Source organism: Prionailurus bengalensis, chromosome B2 (genome assembly GCF_016509475.1).
Source record: "Prionailurus bengalensis isolate Pbe53 chromosome B2, Fcat_Pben_1.1_paternal_pri, whole genome shotgun sequence".
In the NCBI taxonomy this organism is placed as follows: Eukaryota; Metazoa; Chordata; class Mammalia; order Carnivora; family Felidae; genus Prionailurus; species Prionailurus bengalensis.
Window position 1 is genome coordinate 141,369,938 of NC_057349.1, and position 23,015 is coordinate 141,392,952.

General features: G+C 39.7%; 1 protein-coding gene across 13 annotated transcripts in view; it reads left to right on the top strand.

Annotated features, from left to right (window-relative positions):
* The window catches only part of ARID1B (AT-rich interaction domain 1B), a 449,892-nt gene that overhangs the window by 159,798 nt on the left and 267,079 nt on the right, over positions 1–23,015 (top strand). For all 13 annotated transcript variants that reach the window (XM_043592659.1, XM_043592667.1, XM_043592660.1 and 10 more), the window contains exon 4: positions 6,085–6,195. In XM_043592659.1, the coding sequence (XP_043448594.1) occupies positions 6,085–6,195 (111 nt within the window). The remainder of the gene's footprint in view (positions 1–6,084; positions 6,196–23,015) is intronic.

Here is a 23,015-nt window from a genome sequence, read left to right on the forward strand (position 1 = left end):
ATGCTTTGCAGATCCAGAAAGAAAGGCACCCCTCCGGGACCAGGACGGACTGAAGAGCTGCACGTGCAGACACGTGGCATCCTGAGAGCTCGGGAACAGTCGAGGGGGTGAGGGGGTGAGGTGCGGGCTTGCCGGGGGAAGACCCAGCTGAAGCTGGGTGCCAGCTGGAGGGTGTTTGCCGAACTCTCCTGTGCCAGACCAAAGACCGCGGGCTTCGTTCTGTAGGCACTGAGGCCTTTTCCAAGCAATAGGGTGCCACGAGCATTTGAATTTTAGCCAAGTCAGTTCTGGTGGCGTAGTCGGCCACAGGCCATCATATAAAGCGGCTCAAGTACAGGGCCTGGCAGTCGGTGGGGGAAGACGAAGACTGTGGCCTTGACAGTGACTCGATGGGTCTGAAGCTTGTGGATAGTGAAAGATATGAAAAGGTATGTGGGATGGCTCTGAGAAGTCCCCTGTAGATGGGGCGGTGACCGGACAGAGGACCATCAGGTTGGAGGACGAAGAGGAGAGTCCTTTCCCGACGTGATGTGTGGAAGGGACTTTACCCTCAAGTAGAGATATTCATAGTGCAGTTAAAATATGTGGGACTTGAAGTAGAGGAATTGTCACCCCAAGGGATCAGCGTGGAGTAGCTGGGGTAAAGATCCGAGCGACGCCAGTTTTCGGAGGGGCCGAACTGGCCGAGGAGCTTTACGCGAACATAATGCGAGAAGGCGGCGCGGGTCTCTTTCTGTCTTTCCTGTCGACCTGTGGACTTTATTCCATGGTCATGGTAGAGAGAGTAAGTAGTCTTAGATTCAAATTTGCGGAAGTTTTAAATTTTAATATTTATTCACAGTATTGTAATTGAGTATTTTGGAAGTATCCCACATATAAAATTTGCAAGGTTCATAATTTTTGAAAGGGGAGTTTAGGAGAATATATGGAATACCTTAAAAAAGTTAAAATTATATTAAATACTTAGTATGTGATAGCGTGTGAGGTTTCCAGTGGCCTCCGGAGGACGCTTAGGAAAGAAATGATTTGTCCATGACATGGAGACACTATCCAGTGCTTAGATGTTAGCTGTGCAAGTCACTTAAGGTTTTGTTTCCTCCTGGTAAAAACAAGATGGTGGAAGGGACTATCTCGGGGGTTTATTGTAAAGGTGGGCAGCACACAGAACCTGTCACAGAGCCCTGCCTGCAAATGTCAGCTGTCTTTGTACTTCCTTCAGCGTGTTCCTGGGTTGGCGGAGGGGGTGATCGTGAACACCCATTATGAAGTGGGTGTTTTATAGCCTTATATTGCTTTCTTTTGGGAAAGGATATGTTAAATTTTTTTACCTATACGCTAAAACTTAGGGAGGTCAATGGCATGCTAAGTTTCTTGATCCGAGTCGTGATTTCGTGTGACTGGTAACCCTGTGTGGCCATCAGACGTGCACCCTGTGGAGGAGCCCCAGTCCTTCTTCCCTCCCACGACAGTGTCTTATATGCCATTTCTTTTCCCCGTTAGCAGTTGGAATTGATGGTGGCAGTTCCAAAAGCAGGGAGAAAAAAGGAGCAGGAAACTTATTCTGACCTAGATGTTGCAGGACGTTACGATACCATTCAAATCCTGTCATCTCACTCTGGATTATTGCAGTAGTAGTAAGTGGCCATCTTTGTTCTTGGTAACACACCTGGACTTCATGCGATTATTGGAGAAATCTTCCTTAAGTCACCCAAAGTCACCATGGTTTCTAGACCGGTTTCCACTGGCTCCTGGCCTCATCCTCCCCCACCCTGTATACCATTTGTCGGTGTGTGTAGGACCCTTCACCCCGTCTACTTCTCCATCTTCCTTTGGTTTCTATTCTACATGCTCTTGGGTTTTTGTTCTCCTTTGTGTTACTGTCTCCCAGTCCTCCTACCACTCCCCCTGCCCCTGCTCTCCTGCTGTTTATAATGGCTTTAGGCATATCGAGAGTTAAGATCAACATTTTTAGTGAAGCTTCATTCTGTTCCAAAACGATGGCCTTGAATGTAGACCGAGAGTCCCTTTGTTAAGAGCACTTTGTTAGATTCTGTCAAAAATTTAAAGGTACCAACCGTCTGGCAGAAATGCTCCTCGTGCAGATTTATGCCACAGAAATACTTCACACGAAGATGAACGCACATGGATTTTATCATTGTGTTGTATGAGGTGGGGAAAGATTGGGAGCAACCTAACTGTCCATCGGTAGGGGACTGCTTAAATAAGTCACAGTTCTGACAAATAATGCGGTACTCTGTAGCAGGACACAAAGAATAGACATTTAGGTGCAGATATGGAATGAGCTGTATGGTCTATTGTTAAGGTACCAAAAACATGCTGTGTATAGGAGAAACAAAGGAGAAAGGATTTAAGTTCACATTTACACTTGGTAATGCATTGAGTGGTTGTGGAAGGATAACCTTGTGGAGGGCATCCTGTGGAGGAGACAGTCATTCTTTTCATTGTTTATCACCTTGTATCTTTTGAACTCATACCATGGGAATATTTTCCCTTTTTTATTTTTTTAAAGAGTCCTTGACATTTTATTCTACATTTTCTTTCAAGTCTTGTGTTGCCATTAGTACTTAATTCATTTCATCATAAAAGAAGACAGGAGCACTTGGGCTCTTGGCCTCTACGGGACACCCACGTGATAGTTGTGATCTTATCCTTCCTTACAATGTAAGTGGGACACGAGTGTTTTGTACCTGCTCGTGTTCACACTGTAAGATGTTAAGTACCCAGCAAAAGGCGTGTTCTCTCCTGGGCATTCAGCAGACGCCTACCACGTCTGTTAAATACCTAGGTGAACACTTGTGGAACAGATGCGTGCGTGCCCCTACCCGCAAGCTCTTTTCACAAACCTTTGTTGTTTCCTGAGTCAGTCTCCTTTTTACCTTCGACTCTTTGACTCATAACATAAAGAGGGTTAAAACCAGAATCCATCAATGGGTAAAAGTTTGTGGGTGTGACGAAGAAAAATAATATTGATAAAGAACTCTGAAAGGGTAAACCACATTCCGCACATGTGGTTCTTTTGCATTGCAGAATTATTAGAGTGAGATAACTCTTTTAAATGGCCATGGCCTTGCATATGCACGGCAGATGAATGCAGAATAATATGTGTGTAAACTAGCGTGCACAGGTTCAGATTTGTAAATAACCAGAGATGGCAGTGATGTGTTAAAAATGTGGGGCGCCTGGGTGGCTCAGTCGGTTAAGTGTCCGACTTCTGCCCAGGTCATGATCTCACAGTCTGTGGGTTCGAGCCCCGCATCTAGTTCTGTGCTGACAGCTCAGAGCTTGGAGCCTCCTTTGGATTCTGTGTCTCCCTCTCTCTCTGCCCCTCCCCTGCTCGTGCTCTAGTCTCTCTCTCTCAAAAAAAGTAAACATTAAAAAAAGTTTTTTTAAATGTAAGGTTGTATCTTGTCATTTGTTTATAAAATGTAATGCTGAATACATTATTTCCTGATACTGACATTGCCCTCTTATATTGTCTATTAAATTACTCATTACTACTACTCTTCTTGAGGTGAAAATAAGTACATACTAGAAAATAAATATAGCTCTGAAGGGGAAAAAGCTCAGGTTTGTTATGGAATATAGCCTTTCTATCTTTATTAAAGCTGCCAAATGTAGACTTTATAGTCCCAGGCTGATTTATATACAGATGATGATTGTTTTAGGTTAAACCTTGGTACCTTTTCTGGATGTTTCCTCAGTTAAATTAATCCTTATGTTTCAACACAAATTGAGGCAGAACAAGTTCCCATTTCAGCCATTCTCACTAAATTTTGTTTCAGTTTTATTTCCAACTGAATTTAATAATTGAAAGCCTCTTGTGGTTAGGAATAGTGTTTGAGACTTTGGTGGGATCTAATTATTTTGAACTTTTAAAGCCTTAAAAAGTGAAATGCAAGGCCATAGTAAAATTTTCTGATAGCTTTCCTAGTCTATTAGTTCAGTGCTGCTTATTTTAGAGGGGACAGTATCGAAATTGAAATGTGTATTCATTACCGCTGTAATGGTCTCTTTCAACTCTTTTAAAAATCAGTTCATTTAGCTACAAAGAGAAAATAAAAAAAATTTAAAAGGCTAATAAGCATAGGGCATGTGAGCCTGTTCCTGTTTCTTAACTGAAGTTTACTAAAAAAAAAGAAAAAAGTGTCTGAGCACTGCCCATAAAGTGTGTGTGCGCACACGCGTGTATTTGAGGAACTGGGGGGGGGGGGTCTGCTCATTTGTTTGCCCATTGTGAGGCTGTCCAGCACCTTTGTGGGGTTTTTTGTAACAGGGTGAAGGCCCTGAATGGAGGCCTTGTGCCCCACTTGATTTGAAATCCTTGCTGTTCATCTAAAGGCGCCTGCAGGGCACCCAGTGGGATGTCTGTGTGACAAGTGGAGGTCTGGGGTCCGGAAGAGCCGGTGCTGGGGGCAGGGGGGTGGGCAGCGAGAGCGGTAATAATCTTTCAGCCTTGGCTTTTGTCCCCCACAGCCCAATTGTTCCCCTCTGCTGGCAGCCAGATTGAAGAGACCCTTTTGGGTGTCCTGGATGGCATGTGCTCACTGAGGCCTCACCTCACTGTTACCAGATTAAAACCTGGACAACTGGGATTTAACTCTCTTACAAAAGCATAGTACTGACTGGGCATAATGCATTCCTTTTAGAGGTTAGATATTTTGATTAATTGTGTGTGTGTGCGCGTGTGCGTGTGTGTGTGTGTGCGTGTGTGTGTGTGTGTGTGTGTGTGTAGATTTATTTAAAGGACAGAAGGGTTGCTTGGGCAATGCTGTATTGTAGGCATGCTCTTACCACAGAGCCTGTTTAAAACCAGTGCTTGGCTACTTAAATCTGGTTTGTACAGTTTGTATACTTTGTAGTACTAGCTATTGGTCCAAAGTTTCTTGGCTTAAGAAACCATGTAATTTTAAGCGTATAGTGTGTGAGAAAGGGGTGGGGAAGCAGAAGCTTTTTATAGGGTTTCAACTAATAAACATTAATTTTTAAAGTAGTATTTTGAGGATTTAACAGGAGAAGTAGAAGTTGTATGTAATGTTTCTTTAATACGAACACTGACAGGGAAAGGGAGAGAATTTTACTTTTAAGTGGTATTTTCCATTCTTTTTTCCCTGTCCCATCAGAAACTGGTTTTTCAGCTTTCAGCGCCAATTAAGACATGCTGTAATAAGTATTTCTCATTCTGTGCTGCTGTTTGCCTTGGGGTGCAAATGGTGGTAGGATGTTTAGTAGCTGAGTAGACATAGTTAAACAGCTCGAGATTGGGTGTACAGTGAGTTTGGTGTGGCGTGGTATTTGGTTTCTACAATAGTATTTCAGTAGAACACTGAAACCATGCTGAATACCTCCTGGAAAAGTGTTCAACAGGATGCCAGAAAGGCCATGTTAATGATAAGTTTCTCAGACCTCAGCAGGTTTTCTGGGTGTGTTTTGTTTCCCTACTGCTGTTTTATTCTTGATGGTGCTTCTCTGGAAACTATGCCACGTGAACATATGGAATTCTGTACATGAGCGTTTATTGGTTTTGTAGAAACCCCAGGATACCGTGAGCTTAATAATGGTGTTGTTTTGTGGGTTATTGAGAGGACGTACTAAAAGTCCGTTGATAATAAAGTGTTCATTAATTATATTAACATTTTCAAGGTAACGCTAAAGGCAGCTCAGCTCAAATCAGAATTAAACAATAACACGAACTTTTGGTTTGCTCTGGTTTAAAGAGAGTTTGGTCGTAGCTTACCTCCTTCTCCATCTTTTACTGACTGTTACCTTCCTGCAAAACTCAAATATGGCGTATGGTCATGATAAATTTAGTTGTGTGTGTATATATACATATATGTATACACACACGTATATGTATACATATGTGTATATAATGTTTTTTGCTCTTGACGATTCACTGCTTTGTCATTTGCTTCTACTTTTGATAAAGTTACATGATAGCTAGAACATATTTCTGTGTCTGCTTAAATGTAATGTAAATTGATAGTTTGCGATAAGCCTTTGCTTCATTTTGGTTACAACTTCATTGAGATATTTATGAAGTGCTTTATATTTGTGTTTGTTTAGGACATGTCTCAGGAAGGCTATGGAACTAGGTCTCAACCTCCTTTGGCTCCTGGAAAACCTAACCACGAAGACTTGAACTTAATACAACAAGAAAGACCATCAAGTTTACCAGTAAGACATTAATGTGCTGATTTAGAAATGTAATGAGTTAAAGATTTTTAAAAAGACCTGTTACTTTTGCTTGTTCTACTTTATATTAAGACTCAGGGGAGAACTTTCTAGATGTCAGATGTATTTGTGGTTTATTAATTTTTTAGGGCTTTATTCTGGATAGGTCTCTTTCATCTGGAAGTATCTCTGGGTCCATTTGCAAGGTTTATTACTCAGCTGATGGGTTTTGTGGCAGAAAGGTGTTTCTCTTGTACAGTTGTGCTTTGCCTAGCCTGTTGCTTTCTGTAGTGATACAGAACAGAGGTGTCTGTACAAGAGTTAAACGTGAAGAAATTCCCACTTGGCAAATGATCACAGATGATGAACGAGATAAAGCATCCAGTGGTAGCATCCCAGCTTCTGGGGCTAGATGTAATGAGAAATCACCCAATCCTTTTCTACCCAAAAGAAAGCATTTTAGTTTAAATTTGGAAAAGGCAGACTTTATTTCCACCAGCAAATACAGTATGGGGATGGAGATATATATTGATTAGGGTAGTGGCCAGATTATAGGGAATTGTTGATGCCTGTAAAGAACTTGTTTTTTTGTTTTGTTTTGTTTTGTTTTGTTTTTAATGGACGATAGCCTAATTCAAATGAGGTTTTCCTTATAAACTAAAAGAGTACATCTGTGCAAATCAGTTTTTATATTTCTTTTTTATTAAAATATTTTGATTTGAAGAATTATTATTGCTTCATTTTTGTTAAGTTTCATTTAAGATGGGAGTTCAGGCTAGCCAGGATTTTAATTTGAATTTCCAATGTTTTGCATTAAGTAATATTATATTACTTGTAAGCGTTCGAGGACTAGCATTTGTAATCAGCGTTCTACATGACATTTGCCATGCATGCTCTACCCGTCTTTAAGTCATGTGCAGCCTTAGAGAAGAAGGTAAGTGCTGGCCACAGGGTGTAGAGTATCTCTGAAGCCGATGAACATGTTTTTGACGTAATGTCTTAGCTTTTACATCCGTGATGGGAGGTGGGTGAAATCGGTTGTGGTCATCTTCTAGTCGACGCCGGGGTGCTCACTGTCTAGTTACTAGGTTTTCGAAAGAAGGAGAGGTGATGGGTTCTGCGTCTTGCGTTGTAAGCTTTTCTTCTTTAGCGGACGCCTGAGCTTGGTGAGCATGTACGCGTGTGTACGCATGCAGGGGAGCAGCGCTGACAAACGTAATGTTTGCTGGATATTTGGAAATTAGCTTGCGGTTTTCGGAAATTTCAGTGGACTCACGGGAAGCAGATGGACAACGAATTCCACTTTTTTCCCTCCCCCAGCTTTTTATTGTTTTTAGAGAAACCCAGCTTCGTAGGGGTGCCCCTGGCTGGTGATGTGATGTGTGCTGTGCTGCAGGTTGGAAAGGCTGCTATAAATCGATACAGATTTTTTTTACGTAGTTAGAAGAACAGTTGGTGGCGTGCTGCTTTCTTTGTATCCACTGGAACTTCGGAGTCGTTTACTAGGCTCTGCTGCTTTTTGTGGCTCTGCACGGAAAGGGGGTGTCAACGCTCAGCTGGCTCTGCAGCACCGTTAGGGAGGGAATGAAATGCCGAAGTCCCAGAAAACCCGATGGAAGAGTCGCGCTTTGGGACGGTGCTTTTTAAGCTGAGTGTTGAAAAGGGGGCTGACAGCATTTCGGGAAGTGAACCGATCTGTTCATCAATAGTTCCAAGTTTTTCTGAATTGTTCTATTTGAATACTTTTAATGACTTGCTTTCTTCCTCCATCTTTTCCGTGTCTAATTTGTAAGAGGATTTACAGTTAGTTGTTTATGACACAAATTTTCTTACGTGCTAACAAAAAGAGAGAGAGAGAGAGAGAGAGAGAGAGAGAGAGAGAGAGAAAGAAATGCCCCGTTTGGTATTTTCTTTCAGTTTTTGTAACTAACTCACAGGTAAATAAGATGCTGATTGATGCAATAACATTTCACTAAGCTTTTTTTTAGAGAACAAACTTTACTGGTTTTGTGGCGAGTATATGGAAGTGTCAGTTACTGAATGAAGGACAAACCATAGATCAGCTGGTGTACCTAGCCACCACCCTCCCGCACCTGCTGCCAACCTGTCAAAACGAAAATTGGCTCTATTTAAATGGATTTTAGCATGCCACTTTTCTTTTAACAGGCATCGTTTGTGTAGAAAGTTTGTGTACAGGCTTGACTAACGCGTGTTTAGCTATGTTATACACAATTAAGGTCATCACAGTTTGGGGGCAAGATTTGTTGGTATTCTCCATGGCTCTAATATCATGTATTTTTAGTATTACCTCTTTTAAGTAGTTTAGTTCTCCCACTTGGCTAAGTTGATACTGTAGGTACCGTGAAACTATATTGTGATTATATCTGAATTTGCTGTTGGGTAATTTGTAGATTTATGCTGCATTTTTGATTCATGTGTCAGTGATACAAATCTTGTCTTTTAAAGGCAACCCATCGTATGTGTAACCTGTAGCTTATAATTTGGAACTAAGTTGTGGGTCTTCCCTTTACATTTTAAAAAATGTGGTATAGGATTCTACCGTATGATTGTTCAGTCTTCGATTATTATATATGTGACTATTAAGAAGGAACTTCTCCAGTAGTCCTTTCTTAATCTTTCTGATTATATTGGGATAGATTTTGTAATATTTTCTGTACGTGTGATCTTTTCTTTAGCATGTTTGTTATGCAGTTCAGTTTCCATTATGAGAAACCAAGGTATTTCCAGTATCCTTATGCTAGATCTGTAATTTGATATCTCAGTAAGTTGTCCTCCCACCGTTGTTTGAACTGGTATCTGTCTGTATTTGCATGTCATTAAATTCTTGGTGATCTTCAGGAGCTAACGCAGTTATGTTTTCCAGCTGACTTAGATCCTGAGATCATCCACGGTAAAGCAAATACCTCATAAATTAATACTTGTCCTCTTGTTGTCTTGGGGCCATGACCAGTGATATTTACTTATCACTTAATTCCCTCAGACCTAAGCTCAGAACAAATCTTTCTTAATAATGTCCACTCACTGCTCTCCCTCTTAATCAACAGCCTTTCCCCATTGAGTTGCATTAGCTTCCATACCTTGATATTACCATTATTAACAATTCTTAGCATCTAGTAGATATTAAAAGTAGCTTGCAGAACTCTCTCTCCTTGGAATATTATCACTTAAAATTTGAGCACATTGGGTAGTTTTTCCACCTCTAATATTGATATGAAAGGAAGCCAGCATTTAAGCAGAATACACAGTGGAAGGCCAGAAAAATGCTACAACTTACTAACGCTTTATTTTATAAACATTGAGTAGATCTCAATGTCTATTTTAAGATAACCCCTCCAAATATTATTTAATACACTTTTTTTTGTTGTCTTTTGTTACATTTTCATTGCTTGTGCCATTTACTGTTTATCTTTTTATTACACTTATTTTTATAGCTGTCTTGGCTCCCCTGTTAGAATAGGATCTTTTCAGAGTATTTATGATGTTTATTCAGTAGTATTTTCCTAATAAGATTTTAGGTAAAAACTTCCAACCACGTTCTTCCTCCAGTTTCAGAATTTTGTTTTCATTGCTTAAGGGATTTTTTCCAAGGTATCAAATTGATATCAGTAGAGCCTATGTTCTCTGATGCTCCTGAGACTAAAGAATTATAATGAGGTATCTGTATTAGCAGGGTGGGTTTTTCCTTAAAACTGTTTTATTATAAAATGACATTTGACTTGAACCTGGTAGCCTTAAGCTTCTAGAGAAGAAGTGGGCACTTTTGGATAACTGAGCTAAAAATAGTGTGAAAACATTCTTTTCTTAGTAATACAGGTTTTTTAATTGTAAAAATAAATAAATTGACGGGAACGATAATAATTTCAGTAAGTGCGGCACAGATATGTTGTTAATAAAATGTGTATAAACATGGATACAGGGAAGTAAACAAACAAAAGGTTTGATTTTCTCCTTCCAAGTAAACAGCGTTTTCCCCTCCAGGGATCTGAAGAGCTGTCCTTCTCCTTAGGTTGGCAGTCATGATCTGGTTTCTTCTTCGCAGAGGCCTCCCACCAGTTTGTGTTTCAGATAGTAGGCCCATTATTCGGTTTGCCTCAGATGCAGAATAAGATCAGCCCCATTCTAACAGACTTTGAGAAGGCCCATCAGGTCATTAAAAATCTCCTTCTGACCCTTTCTTCTTTAAATAGGAAATATCTAAAGAGGTCGACCTAAAAAGGGATTTTTGTATCTTTCAGAGTTTAGTAAAAAACCCTAAGTGTCGCGTGGAACATTGCTTATGGCACCTTTGTTGAAGTTTGCAATTAGAAGGGAATATCGAGGTTTAGATAAAACATATGTCTTTTGGCCCTTTGTGAAAGGAAGGAGGTAGTAAATGCCGGTTTTTCTTTGAAATGGAGGGTGTTAAACAGGATATTGGAAGCCTGAAAGGGGATGGTTGGAAAACTGTTATTACCAAGAATATTCTTTGGGGGTTAGGTATTAGCAACAGAGCCTACAATGATCTGCCTTCCCTGAAAAAGAATACTCTGTGTGTGTTTGTTTTTTAAATCTTTAATGGCACTTACGTTGGATAGTGGTAAAAGGTCTTGGATAGTGGTAAAAGGTCGTGTACTTTGGCAGCATATATGAATATTGATGATATGTTAATAGGGACATTTTAAGTGTTGTAGATTTGATAACACAGTTTCTGTGAACAATCGGAAACTGTTAGAAAAAGCTAGGTGAAGCGTTTTTTAACTGGGTTTTGCTTTTCACTAAGTTTTCAACCCAATTGAAAACACAAATTGTTAAAGTGTTCTTAACCTGTTGGGTGGCAGGTTTTTGCAAAAGTTGAAATCTACCAGGTTAGAATTACATGTTTGGCTGCTGAATGAACTCTTCCCAAACTTTTTTTACTTGTATCTTGAACTCGATTTAAATGGGTTTCAGTAAAAGGTTAAGAGTATAGCTGTCTTCCGTTGATTGATCCTTCTCAAATCATTCTGAACATTTAAAAAATTGTAAGTTGTTGTCACTTTATTTCAGTATTGAAGCACTGATAATTCCTGTGTGTAGCTGGTGACATCAGCTGTTTGTGAGTGTTTCTAAATGTTAGTAGAGTCCGTGGAGTTGGGGAGTTAGGGAAGAGGTGATAGGTGAGCAGTCATGGAAGGGAGCAGGAAGTTCTGTGATGGATGGAGCCTTGTCAGGTAGAGTATCTGAAGATACCCCTTCATCAGTGGCATAGTTTCCAAACTGAAGGTACAGACACATTTTGATGTCTTGGCAAAGTTTTAAGTGGAACACGCAATAGTTGGAATTCTTACGTAGGATTTACCATCTTCTCAAATGTAATTTTAGTAACTGGTCTATTCCATATGGAGACCTTAATTCTTTTTGGATTAAGGTTGAGAGAAACACGTGAAGACCTTACTTGAAAGTTCGAATTTAGGAAAAGTGGTAGTGACTTTGACAAACGTTATTTTCCAACATGGCTCATTTCTTTAAGATGTGATGTTCTATAATTTTATCCCTTAGACTACATTTGTGATATTGGCAGTCATTTTGAAAATAGAGGATAATACTTGAACAAGGCAAGAAGTAGTAGGAAGCGGGAAAGTAGGTTTCTCCTTCTTTCAAAACAATCTTCCACTTAAATGTTTGTTCTGTAAATGAATACCCAATAAAACCTCACCAGTTTGGATTTCTTCCAGGTAAAAGCAGGTTAAATATATGGAAAGTTTGAATAAATTAATATTTAAAAAGAACTAGAGTTTGCTTTTAAATAACTGAAGTGTTTGTGTGCAAAGTGTTTCTAAATTGAGATCTTCAGCCCTGTTGAAATAAGTGGATAATTCTAAATTTATTATAGCTGAGATATTTGCTTAGTGGCAATATGTTATTTTAAAAGATTCGTTTAACTTTTAAAAACACTGTAAGCATACCCCCTGCAAACTTGTTCACATAACATTCTAAAGGTTTCCATTTAAAGTATGGGGGAAATGAATTTCAACCCATTTTATGGGACTGTCAGTTCTAAAAAAATTAATGAAAGAGTACTATAAAAAATAGACACTGGACAAAATTGGAGATGAAGAGAGACTGAAACATAACTGATTTGCAGGATATTGGTTTTGATAATAGAAAGATAACTATGATCTATAGTTGATAAATGAGGCTCATTAAGTAAGGGATGAAAAATGCAGATGTTCCTGGCTGATAGAAAAGTCAGCATACAGGATTTGCCCTAACAAATTGGCGACGGGAAGGTTTTGAGCCAGCTTGCTGCTCTTCAGATGACCTGGGGGAGGCTGTGGAGCCTTCTCTGTGGCCCCACAGGCTGGGCGCATGCAACTCCCAGGTGTGTCCACAAAGAGCCACCGAACCACACCTGGACACATGAGCCTCTCCGACAGATGAGCTGTCTCTGTGCACAAGGGGAAGAGCAGTCGTGTTTGTCTTCAGTATAAAGCACAGAAAAACGGCGTGTGGGAAATTCTTGCATGGGGGCTTGGGTAGGACAGGTGGTCAAGCCAAGCCGCACAACAACTTCGGGTTTTAATTTTAGTTTTTATACCAGGACTGACATGCAAAGGTACCTTTTCTCATTCGAGCCTGCCGAAGGCAGGTGTGTTGAACTAGAAAGCCTCCTTCCTCCTTTCTTCAGGGTGCTGGTACCCAGAGGGGTCAGTGGGCTTCCCCCAGTTCTGCAGCCATGGCCAGCGTAAGGGGTTGAATGCGTTTTACTTTGTGCTAGCCAAGTTAGGTGGGAAATAGATTTTAATTTACAAATTTCCTCTTTGTAGGTAACTGAAGGCATACATGTAGGTTATATAATAAGAGCTCTATAACCAGCAGGAGCTCATAGTAGCGTTTGTGGACTGGTTAATTGCTTTTATTTTTCGTTTCGAATGGAAGTAACTATTTTTGATATTAACCATCAGCTTGGGAGAGGAAATAAATACATGTAGAGAGCAAAATTTTTTATTCTTCCCTCACAATGTAGGGTTTTAGAAGTGTCTCTCTCTTCCTCATCTTTTTCTTTTGCCTTCTTTCTCTAAATCGTTGTAAAATAACTGAATGGTCTTGTTTTCTTTTGTTTGGGTCAAGAAATTTTAGCTGAAAATTGTTACTGTGTGAAAGAAGATTATTGACTCAACAAGCCTTCAATTTTCCGTGAATAACACTCCCACCCCCTAGCTTCAGGAACACGCCGTGCATGCATTCTATTTTAAAATACAGACTGTAATTTAAAACAGGCAGTTTGATGCCCCACTGAACTTTGTTTAAGCCTGGAATAAAAGAGGGGGAAAAAAAAGCTTTAAGCTACAAAAAAGTGACTAAGCTTTCTCAACCACTTTTCTTCATAATGCATTCTATTTAAGAAAAAAAAAAAAAAGCTGTCAGGTACTATTGTTGTCTCCTTCTACAGGACCTAAATTTTATCCAATGTTAAATTGTGGTGTGTGTGCCTTTTCACTTTATTTCATTATCAAGCTATCGTTTGAATTTTTTAAGTGTTCAGAGCAGTGGTCCTGTGCAGTGGAATCTGCGTGCATACATTTGTGCATTTTGTCCCTGTTCAGTGCATGTGAGAACATTAATTCAAAAATTAAATATATAATTTTTAGCATTCAGTTATTGATAGCTAATTTCCTAGAGTTCTCAGATTTATATAGCACCTGATTATTAGACCAGAAAGATAGTAAATAATATTATGGCTAAATATTTAGATCAGATTATTATAAAAATGATTAGCTGGGAGTCGTTTAAATCATTTGCCCTTTTTTTTTCCCTCCCAGAAACAAAATGAGCAGCTTATGATGACTCATATGGTAGGAATGATGACTTTATTGTGATAAAGTAATATATTTTGGCCTGGATACCTGTTCTAATGATGATGGTGAATGGCAAACAGGACTAAATCTTTGTCAAAGTTCTGGCTCGCGTATGCCCTTCAGTAATGACGTCTCCAGCAATGGTTTCCCTCCCATTTTTGGGTGCAATTTGCCTTTTTTTTTTTTTTAATGTTTATTCATTTTTTGAGAGAGAGAGACAGACAGACAGACAGAGCTTGAGTGGGGGAGGGGCAGAGAGAGAGAGGGAGACATAGAATCTGAAGCAGGCTCCAGGCTCTTGAGCTGTCAGCACAGATCCCAACGCGGGGCTCGAACTCAGGAACCATGAGATTGTGACCCAGCCAAAGCTGGACACTTAACCAACTGAGCCACCCCGGCGCCCTGGGTGCCATTTGCTTTTGAACATACTTAGGGATTTGGAGTTGCATGATTGAGTCCATAGCTTTATTATGCAGGTTATGGGAGAGCCACAGGTCTTCTTGTGGAGTCTGTCTCTAACTTCTCCGAGATTGCAGAGGGCTCCCTCTCCCTGCTGTGGGATCAGTTTGGTACTTTGACATATTTGAGTGTAGGGAAGTTTTGGGAGAAGGAGAAAGGTTTATCTTGAAAAGTTGAGAAGTACATATACTGGGTATCTTTATGACCACCTGGTATAAAGTGGGAGGTAGGAAAAAGAAACAAAAAGGAAGCCGCAGGACAATGAAATCTTATCTTTGTAATGCAAAGTCTAATGCCTTTCCCCACTGGATCAATGGGAACCCAGTGGAGACCATTGTCTGAACCAAAACAATCAGCAGTTGGTTTTAATTTCATGCTGGTGTAAGGACGACCCTGATGGCCTGTATTTGAGGACTCCAGTCACTTCTGACACTCCAGGTTTACATCTGTGTACTAAAAAGTAACTGAGTAAGCACCCTGTGCTTTTTAAACTGAGATTTATCACTAATGGAAATATTAGCAACCCAGGGACATGAAAACCACCATTTGTTCTTGATGAACCCAAGTCAGTTTAATCAAAAATGTCCCCTGCATTTTGTGCCCCTCCCCCCTTCCCTCCCTCCTTCCCTCCCCCCTTCCCTCCCAGTCTCCCTCCTTCTCTCTGGAGCTCCCTGGTTTGATCTGGGTAGAGTGGTATGTCACAAGTCTTCCTTTTACTTCATATTTTATTACTATCTTTGTCAAAGCAGAGTGGGGTCCCCTGAGACAATAGTACATAAGCTGTGCCTGATCTACAGGTAAATGTCTTCTCTTAAAGTCCAGAATGAGCGAGCACAGCAGTATCCTGCTCCCATCTTAGACTTGTATCCTGATACTGATAATTTTTTTTTCAAAAATTTCTCATGTAAGGTAGGGATCTTTCATCAGTTTTTATTTTCACCATGGGTGTGGGTGGTTGAGAAGTACAGTGATTTAGTTAACACCTTCTAATGACCCCAAAAGTATGTGATTGGTCTTTTGTAATTATCTGTATCTGGAGAAAATTTGGCTTCAAAATAATAATAATTATGTATAACAATTTATTGAGCACCATTTTTAAAAGTCTTGGTTTACATAAATAAAACTTTCAGTTAACTAACACTGGAAACTGCTAGTAAAAGAATAGCTATGCCCAGAGTCAGGGGTCTTAGTGAATATCGTAGGCGTGAGTTACATGTGAGTTACATGAACTTTAAAGACATGCCCTTCTTGACATGTATTTTGTCTTCTCAAAGCCAGATCCCACCCCATCGTCTATTTTTGAAAGTCTGGTACTTTCAGGTTACCTAGACAAGTGAATTGTTCCCTGCCTTTTATTTATGCAAAGCATTTATTTTCAAAATGCCTTCATTACCACTGGAGGCAGGGAGACAACTTAAGAGGTTAGTGTATTATCTCGCTAATGAGGTTGAGTCAGATTATTAAAAAGTGATGGCAGTGAGAATGCAGAGGAGAAAATTGTTGAAATAAAGGGAGGGATGAATGATAGATGCTTTTAAGGTTTTTAAGCTGAGTGGCCAGGAGATGACAAACACAGGGGTGACGTGGTGGTGGGAGTTGGTTTAGGGAGAAAAGAATAACCCAGAGATTTTATGAATAAATCTGCCGGAATTCTAAAACTCCTAAAAGAAAACATTTCATCTTTGTTACCAAAAACCTTATTTTTTGTATAGGTCTTTTGTATAAGAGTTAAAATGTCATAAATAGATTCTGATGTTGAAAGAATGGTAGTGGTGGCTATAACTGTACATTTCACTAAAATTCTCAGAGATGATTTGAAGAGTATTGGAGCAGAGTTTGTGTAAACAACTCAGCAGATTGTACCAGAGCGTTGCTAGCTCTAACATGGAGTAAGACAGAGTGCCATCTCAAAAATAGATGAAACTATATATAATTCAGTTAGGACTCATGGCTGGTCCCATTGCCTTTGTTTTTAGGAGAATCCAGTAAGTTTATATCCTAATATGCTCCTTGGGTGGGGCCAGGTGACTTTATTTGGCTTTGTTTGGCTTACTTTGGAATGATTTAGACTTTGTTCTGGTTGCATTTCATTCTGGAGGCGGGCATCCCTTAGTTTCATGTATCTCGTTATGATTTCTCCTCTTCTGAAACTTATTTTGAGTATGTGCATTTATGAGTCTACTATACAAATTTCACGTTTTTACTTGTTTGTTTGTTTTTCTTTTTTGAGGCTATGCGACTGTGCGAGGGGGCGGGGGAACCTGGTTTCTCACATGCTATTTTTGAAAGCTGTTCTTTTTTATTGTGTAGTAGCGGTTACTCCTTTGAATACCTTGAGTTTCTGTGATACATTTAAATCCCAGCAGAGGAAATAGGGCCTTAGGGAGATTACCATGAACTCTGAGCAGATTTCTCTTGGTGTTTTAAAATTAAACCCCTCCCTCCCTTTTTTTCTTCCAGTGTTTAAAGCGCTGTCATTTCACTTCCTGCATAAAGAGCAAAGGTTTAATATTAATAAGTTATTAAAATGTGTGTAGTTTTACGTATTTTGCTTCAGAGTTTTTTAAAGCTCTACTTCCCAGATGTGAACATAAAGACTCCACAATGGCAGGAAACGGGACTCAAAGTCCCGGCAATGGTGGAGTCCCAGTGAACCCATAGTTCATCCCTTTACAGCAGCTTTCTGCGTGCACCTGTCCTAGAACACACCTGAGTGCCCTTCAACTTTAGTTTTCAAACCTAAGACCTTCTCTCTTTTGAAACACTGTTTTGCCAATTTAGATTAAAATTATGAGTGTCCTTGAATAAATACGAATATGTTCAGATTTTCCCAAGTGGTTTTGCTTTTTTGTAGTTACTCTATTTGTCTTTCCTCAGCTAGTGTGCCTAAATGTTGACATCCTCGATTAATGCAGAAGGTTTCACTTTACCCAGAAAAACTCAATTACGTTTAACAGTCATTTATTGATTGCCTCCTCTGTTTAAGATTTTATGTTAGGTGTAGGAATAACATAAAAATAAAATTTGGATTAGCTTATTAGTGTTCTTTCCTGTAACACACTCAGCAATAAGAAATCCACAAGAAAACAGACCTATATTCAGAATGCCTGTTATTGAAAAGACTATCTTCTCTTTTTATCTTCAGAGAACCATCTAGAAAATCTGCAAAATTCATACTTTTAGCAAGTGTAATATCACAGAGATGTTTTGCCATTGTGGAAGTTTGGGATATTTGAAAAGGTAAGAGCACTGACAGCTATATCAAAATGAAGTTAGCCTTTTCTGCAAGGGTGGCATTTAGTCCCATATTAGAAATGCTTGTTATTTTAGGGGAAGAACATTACTGCCACACACTTTTGTCAACATTTGGTGTGGTAAAGTAATGATTCTGCTGGCTTTGTTGAGGGATTTCATGAGGGATCTTATTATTTCTTCTACTTTTCTCCCCTGACTTAACGTTCATTTTTCTGACTTAATTTCTACTTTTATAGGGATGAAAACAAGATATTAAAGTTCTGGCCACCTTTGATGTAATTGTGGCCCTTTCTGCGGGTATCCGATTTTAAAAAGTGTATCTAAATAGGCACATTATGGTTCACAAAGCACATTCACGCGTATGCTCAGTGTAGTTTTATTGCCTAGACGCTTCACCTTTACCCCTGTGGATTACATGCGATAGAACGTATATAAAACTTCTTGTGTGGTACTTGCCTTATGTGTCAGCACTCGTAAACGTCACTTTCTTACATTTGTTTGCCCCTCCTCTTTTGAAACTTACTTAGCTGTCCGTGCCTGATAGGGTTGCCAGTCTACCAGACTTTCCCGAGATTCAGTATTCCCTTCCTCCGGATGAGGAAACCCGGAACAGAGACTTGGTAGAGTCCCGGTGATTGTGGCAGCTGACTGTTGACTAAAACTTTATCTCCTTGACTCCTCGCCCGTTAGACTCCGTTATTGGACCTCCCCGTATGTGGACCTCTTCGGATAGAGTGTGTTGGTGTGAATACCACTGGGATTCTTCCGCATTCGTTTGGATTCTGTGTTGTTCATTTTTATTTACCACATAACAGAAGAACGTGTATATGTGAAAACTACATTAAATACGTTGTAATTGAAAACAATGCTAAGGGGCTCTCCCAGCATTATGGTTAGAGTCGTGTAGGTAACTAAATGGCTTTTCCTTGCTCTTTCCAACTTGTGATATTATCAGGGAGTGGTAGAATCACCTAAAAGAAGATAAAGAAAAGAAAAGGCGTGAGAAAAGGCATGGATAGAAATCTACTCTGGTTTTAGTGAAGTTGGCCTTAGATAGACTCCTTAGATTTTGCGAAAGGTTTTCGGGTTTCTGAGGCAGATAACCATAGGAACCCTAGTGGTTGTCCAGGAATCACCAGCTGTGACTGATAAACACACCTTTAGTGGGAGACTGAAGGTGGGGAATTAGGTAAAACAACTTAAGATATCCTCCTAAGTCAAATGTGTTTCCCTCCCTCTCTATCCCTAATACACATACAGAGAGGAAAGGAGGGGGATCAAGGGGGCATAAATAATTTTATTAATATAGAAAACCCCCCCATTTGGAATTCTCTGCCTTTTTTCATCCCAGTTGATTAGATGGCATTCAGTAAGTATGTCGTTTTGAGTCAGGTGGTGTTTTGCAAGGGGAACATCCTGGAAGTATCTTATTTTGGATTTTTAGTCCTGCTCTTTGAGACCATGGTATTTATTGATGTTTAAATTTTTTTTCAATGTTTTTATTTACTTTTGAAGGAGAGAGAGACAGAGCATGAGCGGGGGAGGAGCAGAGAGAGAGGGAGACATAGAATTTGAAGCAGGCTCCAGGCTCTAAGCCGTCAGCACAGAGCCTGATGTGGGGCCCGAACCCACGAACTGTGAGATCATGCCCTGAGCCGAAGTCGGGCCCTCAACCGACCTAGCCACCCAGGCGCCCCTATTGATGTTTAAACTGTGCATCCCTTGGGATGCCTCAGGCGGCTCAGTCAGTGAAGCCTCCAGCTTTAGCTCAGGTCATGATCTCCCCAGTCAGAGTTCAAGCCCTGCGTCAGGCTCTGTGCTGACAGCTCAGAGCCTGGAGCCTGTTTCGGCTTCTGTGTCTCCTTCTCTCTCTCTGCCCTTCCCCTGCTTGTGCTGTTTTCCTCTCTCTCTCTCTCTCTCTCTCAAAAATAAGTCAACATTAACAAAAATTAAAAAAAATAAATTGTACATCCCAAATAGGGAACGTTTGCCGATGCTTATTTAATAAATCCAATATATTTAGCCAGCAGTAGTAGCTAGTGAAAAGGTACCTGGACAAATTGTAGAGGAAAGGAGTATTACTTTATAGTGATAAATAGGTCAATATATTTTACTTTTCCCAACATATTTTATGAACTGTCTTACCATATCCCTTGTGTGTGATACTCACCATCACCAATTTTACTTTTGAATATATTCATAAACCCAGTTTCTCATCAATACGACAAAATTATATGAAGTTTAATATAATTCATTTTTTAGCCTATCTGAAGCTTTTATACTGTGGTATTCTAATATAAAAAGTATGACCCAGGGGCGCCTGGGTGGCTCAGTCGGTTAAGCGGCCGACTTCGGCTCGGGTCATGATCTCGCGGTCCGTGAGTTCGAGCCCCACGTCGGGCTCTGTGCTGACAGCTCAGAGCCTGGAGCCTGTTTCGGATTCTGTGTCTCCCTCTCTCTGACCCTCCCCTGTTCATGCTCTGTCTCTCCCTGTCTCAAAAATAAATAAAACGTTAAAAAAAAAATTTTAAAAAAAAAAAAAAGTATGACCCAGACACTATATAACTTAACGATTGAAATTTAAGACTATAGATTTCTTCATCTACAAAAGTGTTTAAAAACACCTTGGAAGACTCTGTCAAAAATAAGTACACTTAAAAAAAAATTTCTCTCTCTCTCTTTCTCTCTCTCAAAAATAAATAAACATTTAAAAAAAAAGAAAAAAGGAGGGGTGCCTGGGTGGCTCAGTTGGTTAAGCGTCCGGCTTCGGCTCAGGTCGTGATCTCGCCCTTTGTGAGTTTGAGCCCCGCGTTCGGACTGTGTCCTGACATGACAGCTCGGAGCCTGGCGCCCGCTTCGGACTCTGTGTCTCCCTCTCTCTCTCTCTGCCCTTCCCCTCCTCACATACTTGTCTCTCTCAAAAATAAATGAACAGTAAAAAAAATGAAAAAAAGCAGCTTGGAAGAGGTATTCTTCTAACATGTGTCCCTATGAATGTGTAAATAAATTTGTTTATTTTTAAATAAACCAATGGCCACTTTTAACTGAAAGAGTCCTGTTGTGACAGAACATTTTCATTTCCTATGATGTTTTTACATAGAATTTATAACCCATGTGTTTCTAAATAGGAATTGAGCTGACCTGCACTAAAGCATTTCTATAAACTGAGGCTAGTCAAAGTGGAATACAAATTTAAAAAAATGGTTAAAAATGGAGAAGTAAACAAACCATGATAATACAGTTACCACGAATCACTATTAAATTTAAGGCTGTGGGGTGCCTGGCTGGCTCAGTCCATGGAGCCTGTGACTCTTGATCTCAGGGTTGTGAGTTCGAGCCCCACATTGAGTGTAGAAATCACTTAAAAATAAAACCTTAAAAAAAATAAATTTAAGGCTGCATTCCTGACTAGGTAGAAGGGGGAAAAAGTAAGGTTGCGTGATTATTAACATAAACCGAAGGCATCATTTCTTGAAGTGGAATATCACCTTTATACTTTTGTAAGATAGTAAAATCTTTTATTTTGTGAAAGGAAATAGTCTGTAAAGGAACACAAATATTCCTGTGAAAATAGTGAATAACGATGCCAAAATACGGGTTTTCTATTTTTTTTTATAGCGTTAAGTTTTTCATTTTATTTGGGATAATTGTCTAGAACTTAAGTTTGGCATCTTGTTACATAAATAAGTGAATGAATGATTGGCTGTTTCTTCTATAACTTGCTTAACTGTCACAATTACAAATCCAGCAATTCTGTCCAAAGGAGTAGCTCACTGAACCCATTTTCATTTCAGAGTTTTTTTGAAGACAATAATTTTGTAACCATAAAATATGTAGCAGGATGAAAAGTCTTTTAATAAATAAGTACTTCAGTTGTGAAGTAAACTTTCTTTGTTTTGACGCATAGGTGACAATTTGTAAGTTGGCATTTTTCTGTTGTATGTCTTTATGGGAGAAGATTGTTCATCTCTGAGTTACAAGATTTGGGCTCACGATTAATTGGTTATTCTGGCGAGGGTCTAAATTTTACCATGCAAACATTCCACTAGTGACTTAATAGTTATAACCGTTGCAATATTTATCTTCTGGCAAAGCTTTGGGATTTTTTTTTTTTTTTGTACCTGTTGACCTGAGTACATCATAAAATTGGAGATGTGTTCCTCAGGACAAAAAGGTGAATCCATAAACTGTCTAGCTCCTTCAGAGTTTTAGTGGAAGGGGTGTGATGCTCGTGTGATTCCTCCACTTCTCCCCTCTAGGACTGGGCCTGGAAGAATCTTTGGTCCAACCATGTGTCGGTTGCTGTGCTTTATACTTCAGAAGGAATGGACATGGACAGCAAGCAAGCCAGTGACCCACCCAGTAGGGGACAAGGATCTTGACTCCAGTCTTGATTTGAATCCACAACTATCTTTGGCTCTTGGCCATTCGTCAATCTTTAGGAGGAAGGAGAACAGGGGTCTGTTGGTTGTTAGAAAGGGGCAGCTGTATCGTGCTCCTGTTATTGTGAAGGAATTAGATTTTTTTTGAGACCCCAACCATGTGACAGAACTCAACAAGAAGATAATTTAACATCCTTTTATTCTTAAAAAATAGTAACAATATATATAGGAAAACTACCTCTGTTCATTTGTAGGCCAGTCTTGTTGTTTATAACTCCCTTTAAGTGAAAAAGCTCAAGTATGGTCAACTCCTCCTTATGGAGACTTCAGGAACGTTAATTCTCTCGTATTTCATTACCTCTAGGAAAATTACTTGCTCAAGATTTTGGGCTCCCACTTTTAAAAATTGTACAGCTACAAAATCATGAAATAGCACTGTCAGTGTCCGCTTTATTTATTTATGTGTTTATTTTTTTAAAGACATAAAAAACCCCTGTAAATTGGAAAATTGTTTCCCTTCAGAGGGCTTAAAAAATATCTTGAGTTTGTTGGGATTAGATTGGGTGGCAGTCAGGGTAGCTGCTCTTGTGTAGCTGAAGTGCACAAATCGATTTTGCTCCCTTAGCTGCCTGCTTGTGCCTAAAACAATTTTTGACAAATGCCAGAGTTTCACAAATGTAGGAGTCGCAGTTATAGAGGTGGTTTTGCGAGTCCCTTGGAACAGCCATGCACATCTTCAGTCACTCTTAATTTGAATGAGAAAGGGGATGGGAGAAGCTATTTTTATTTTCTCCTGGGAGCAAGAGAAAAGGAGGCGGAACTCTGTACCATGTAATTTTAAAAGAGAAAAAAATCAGAGTCCATTGAGATCCTTTCTTGTTTACTTTTT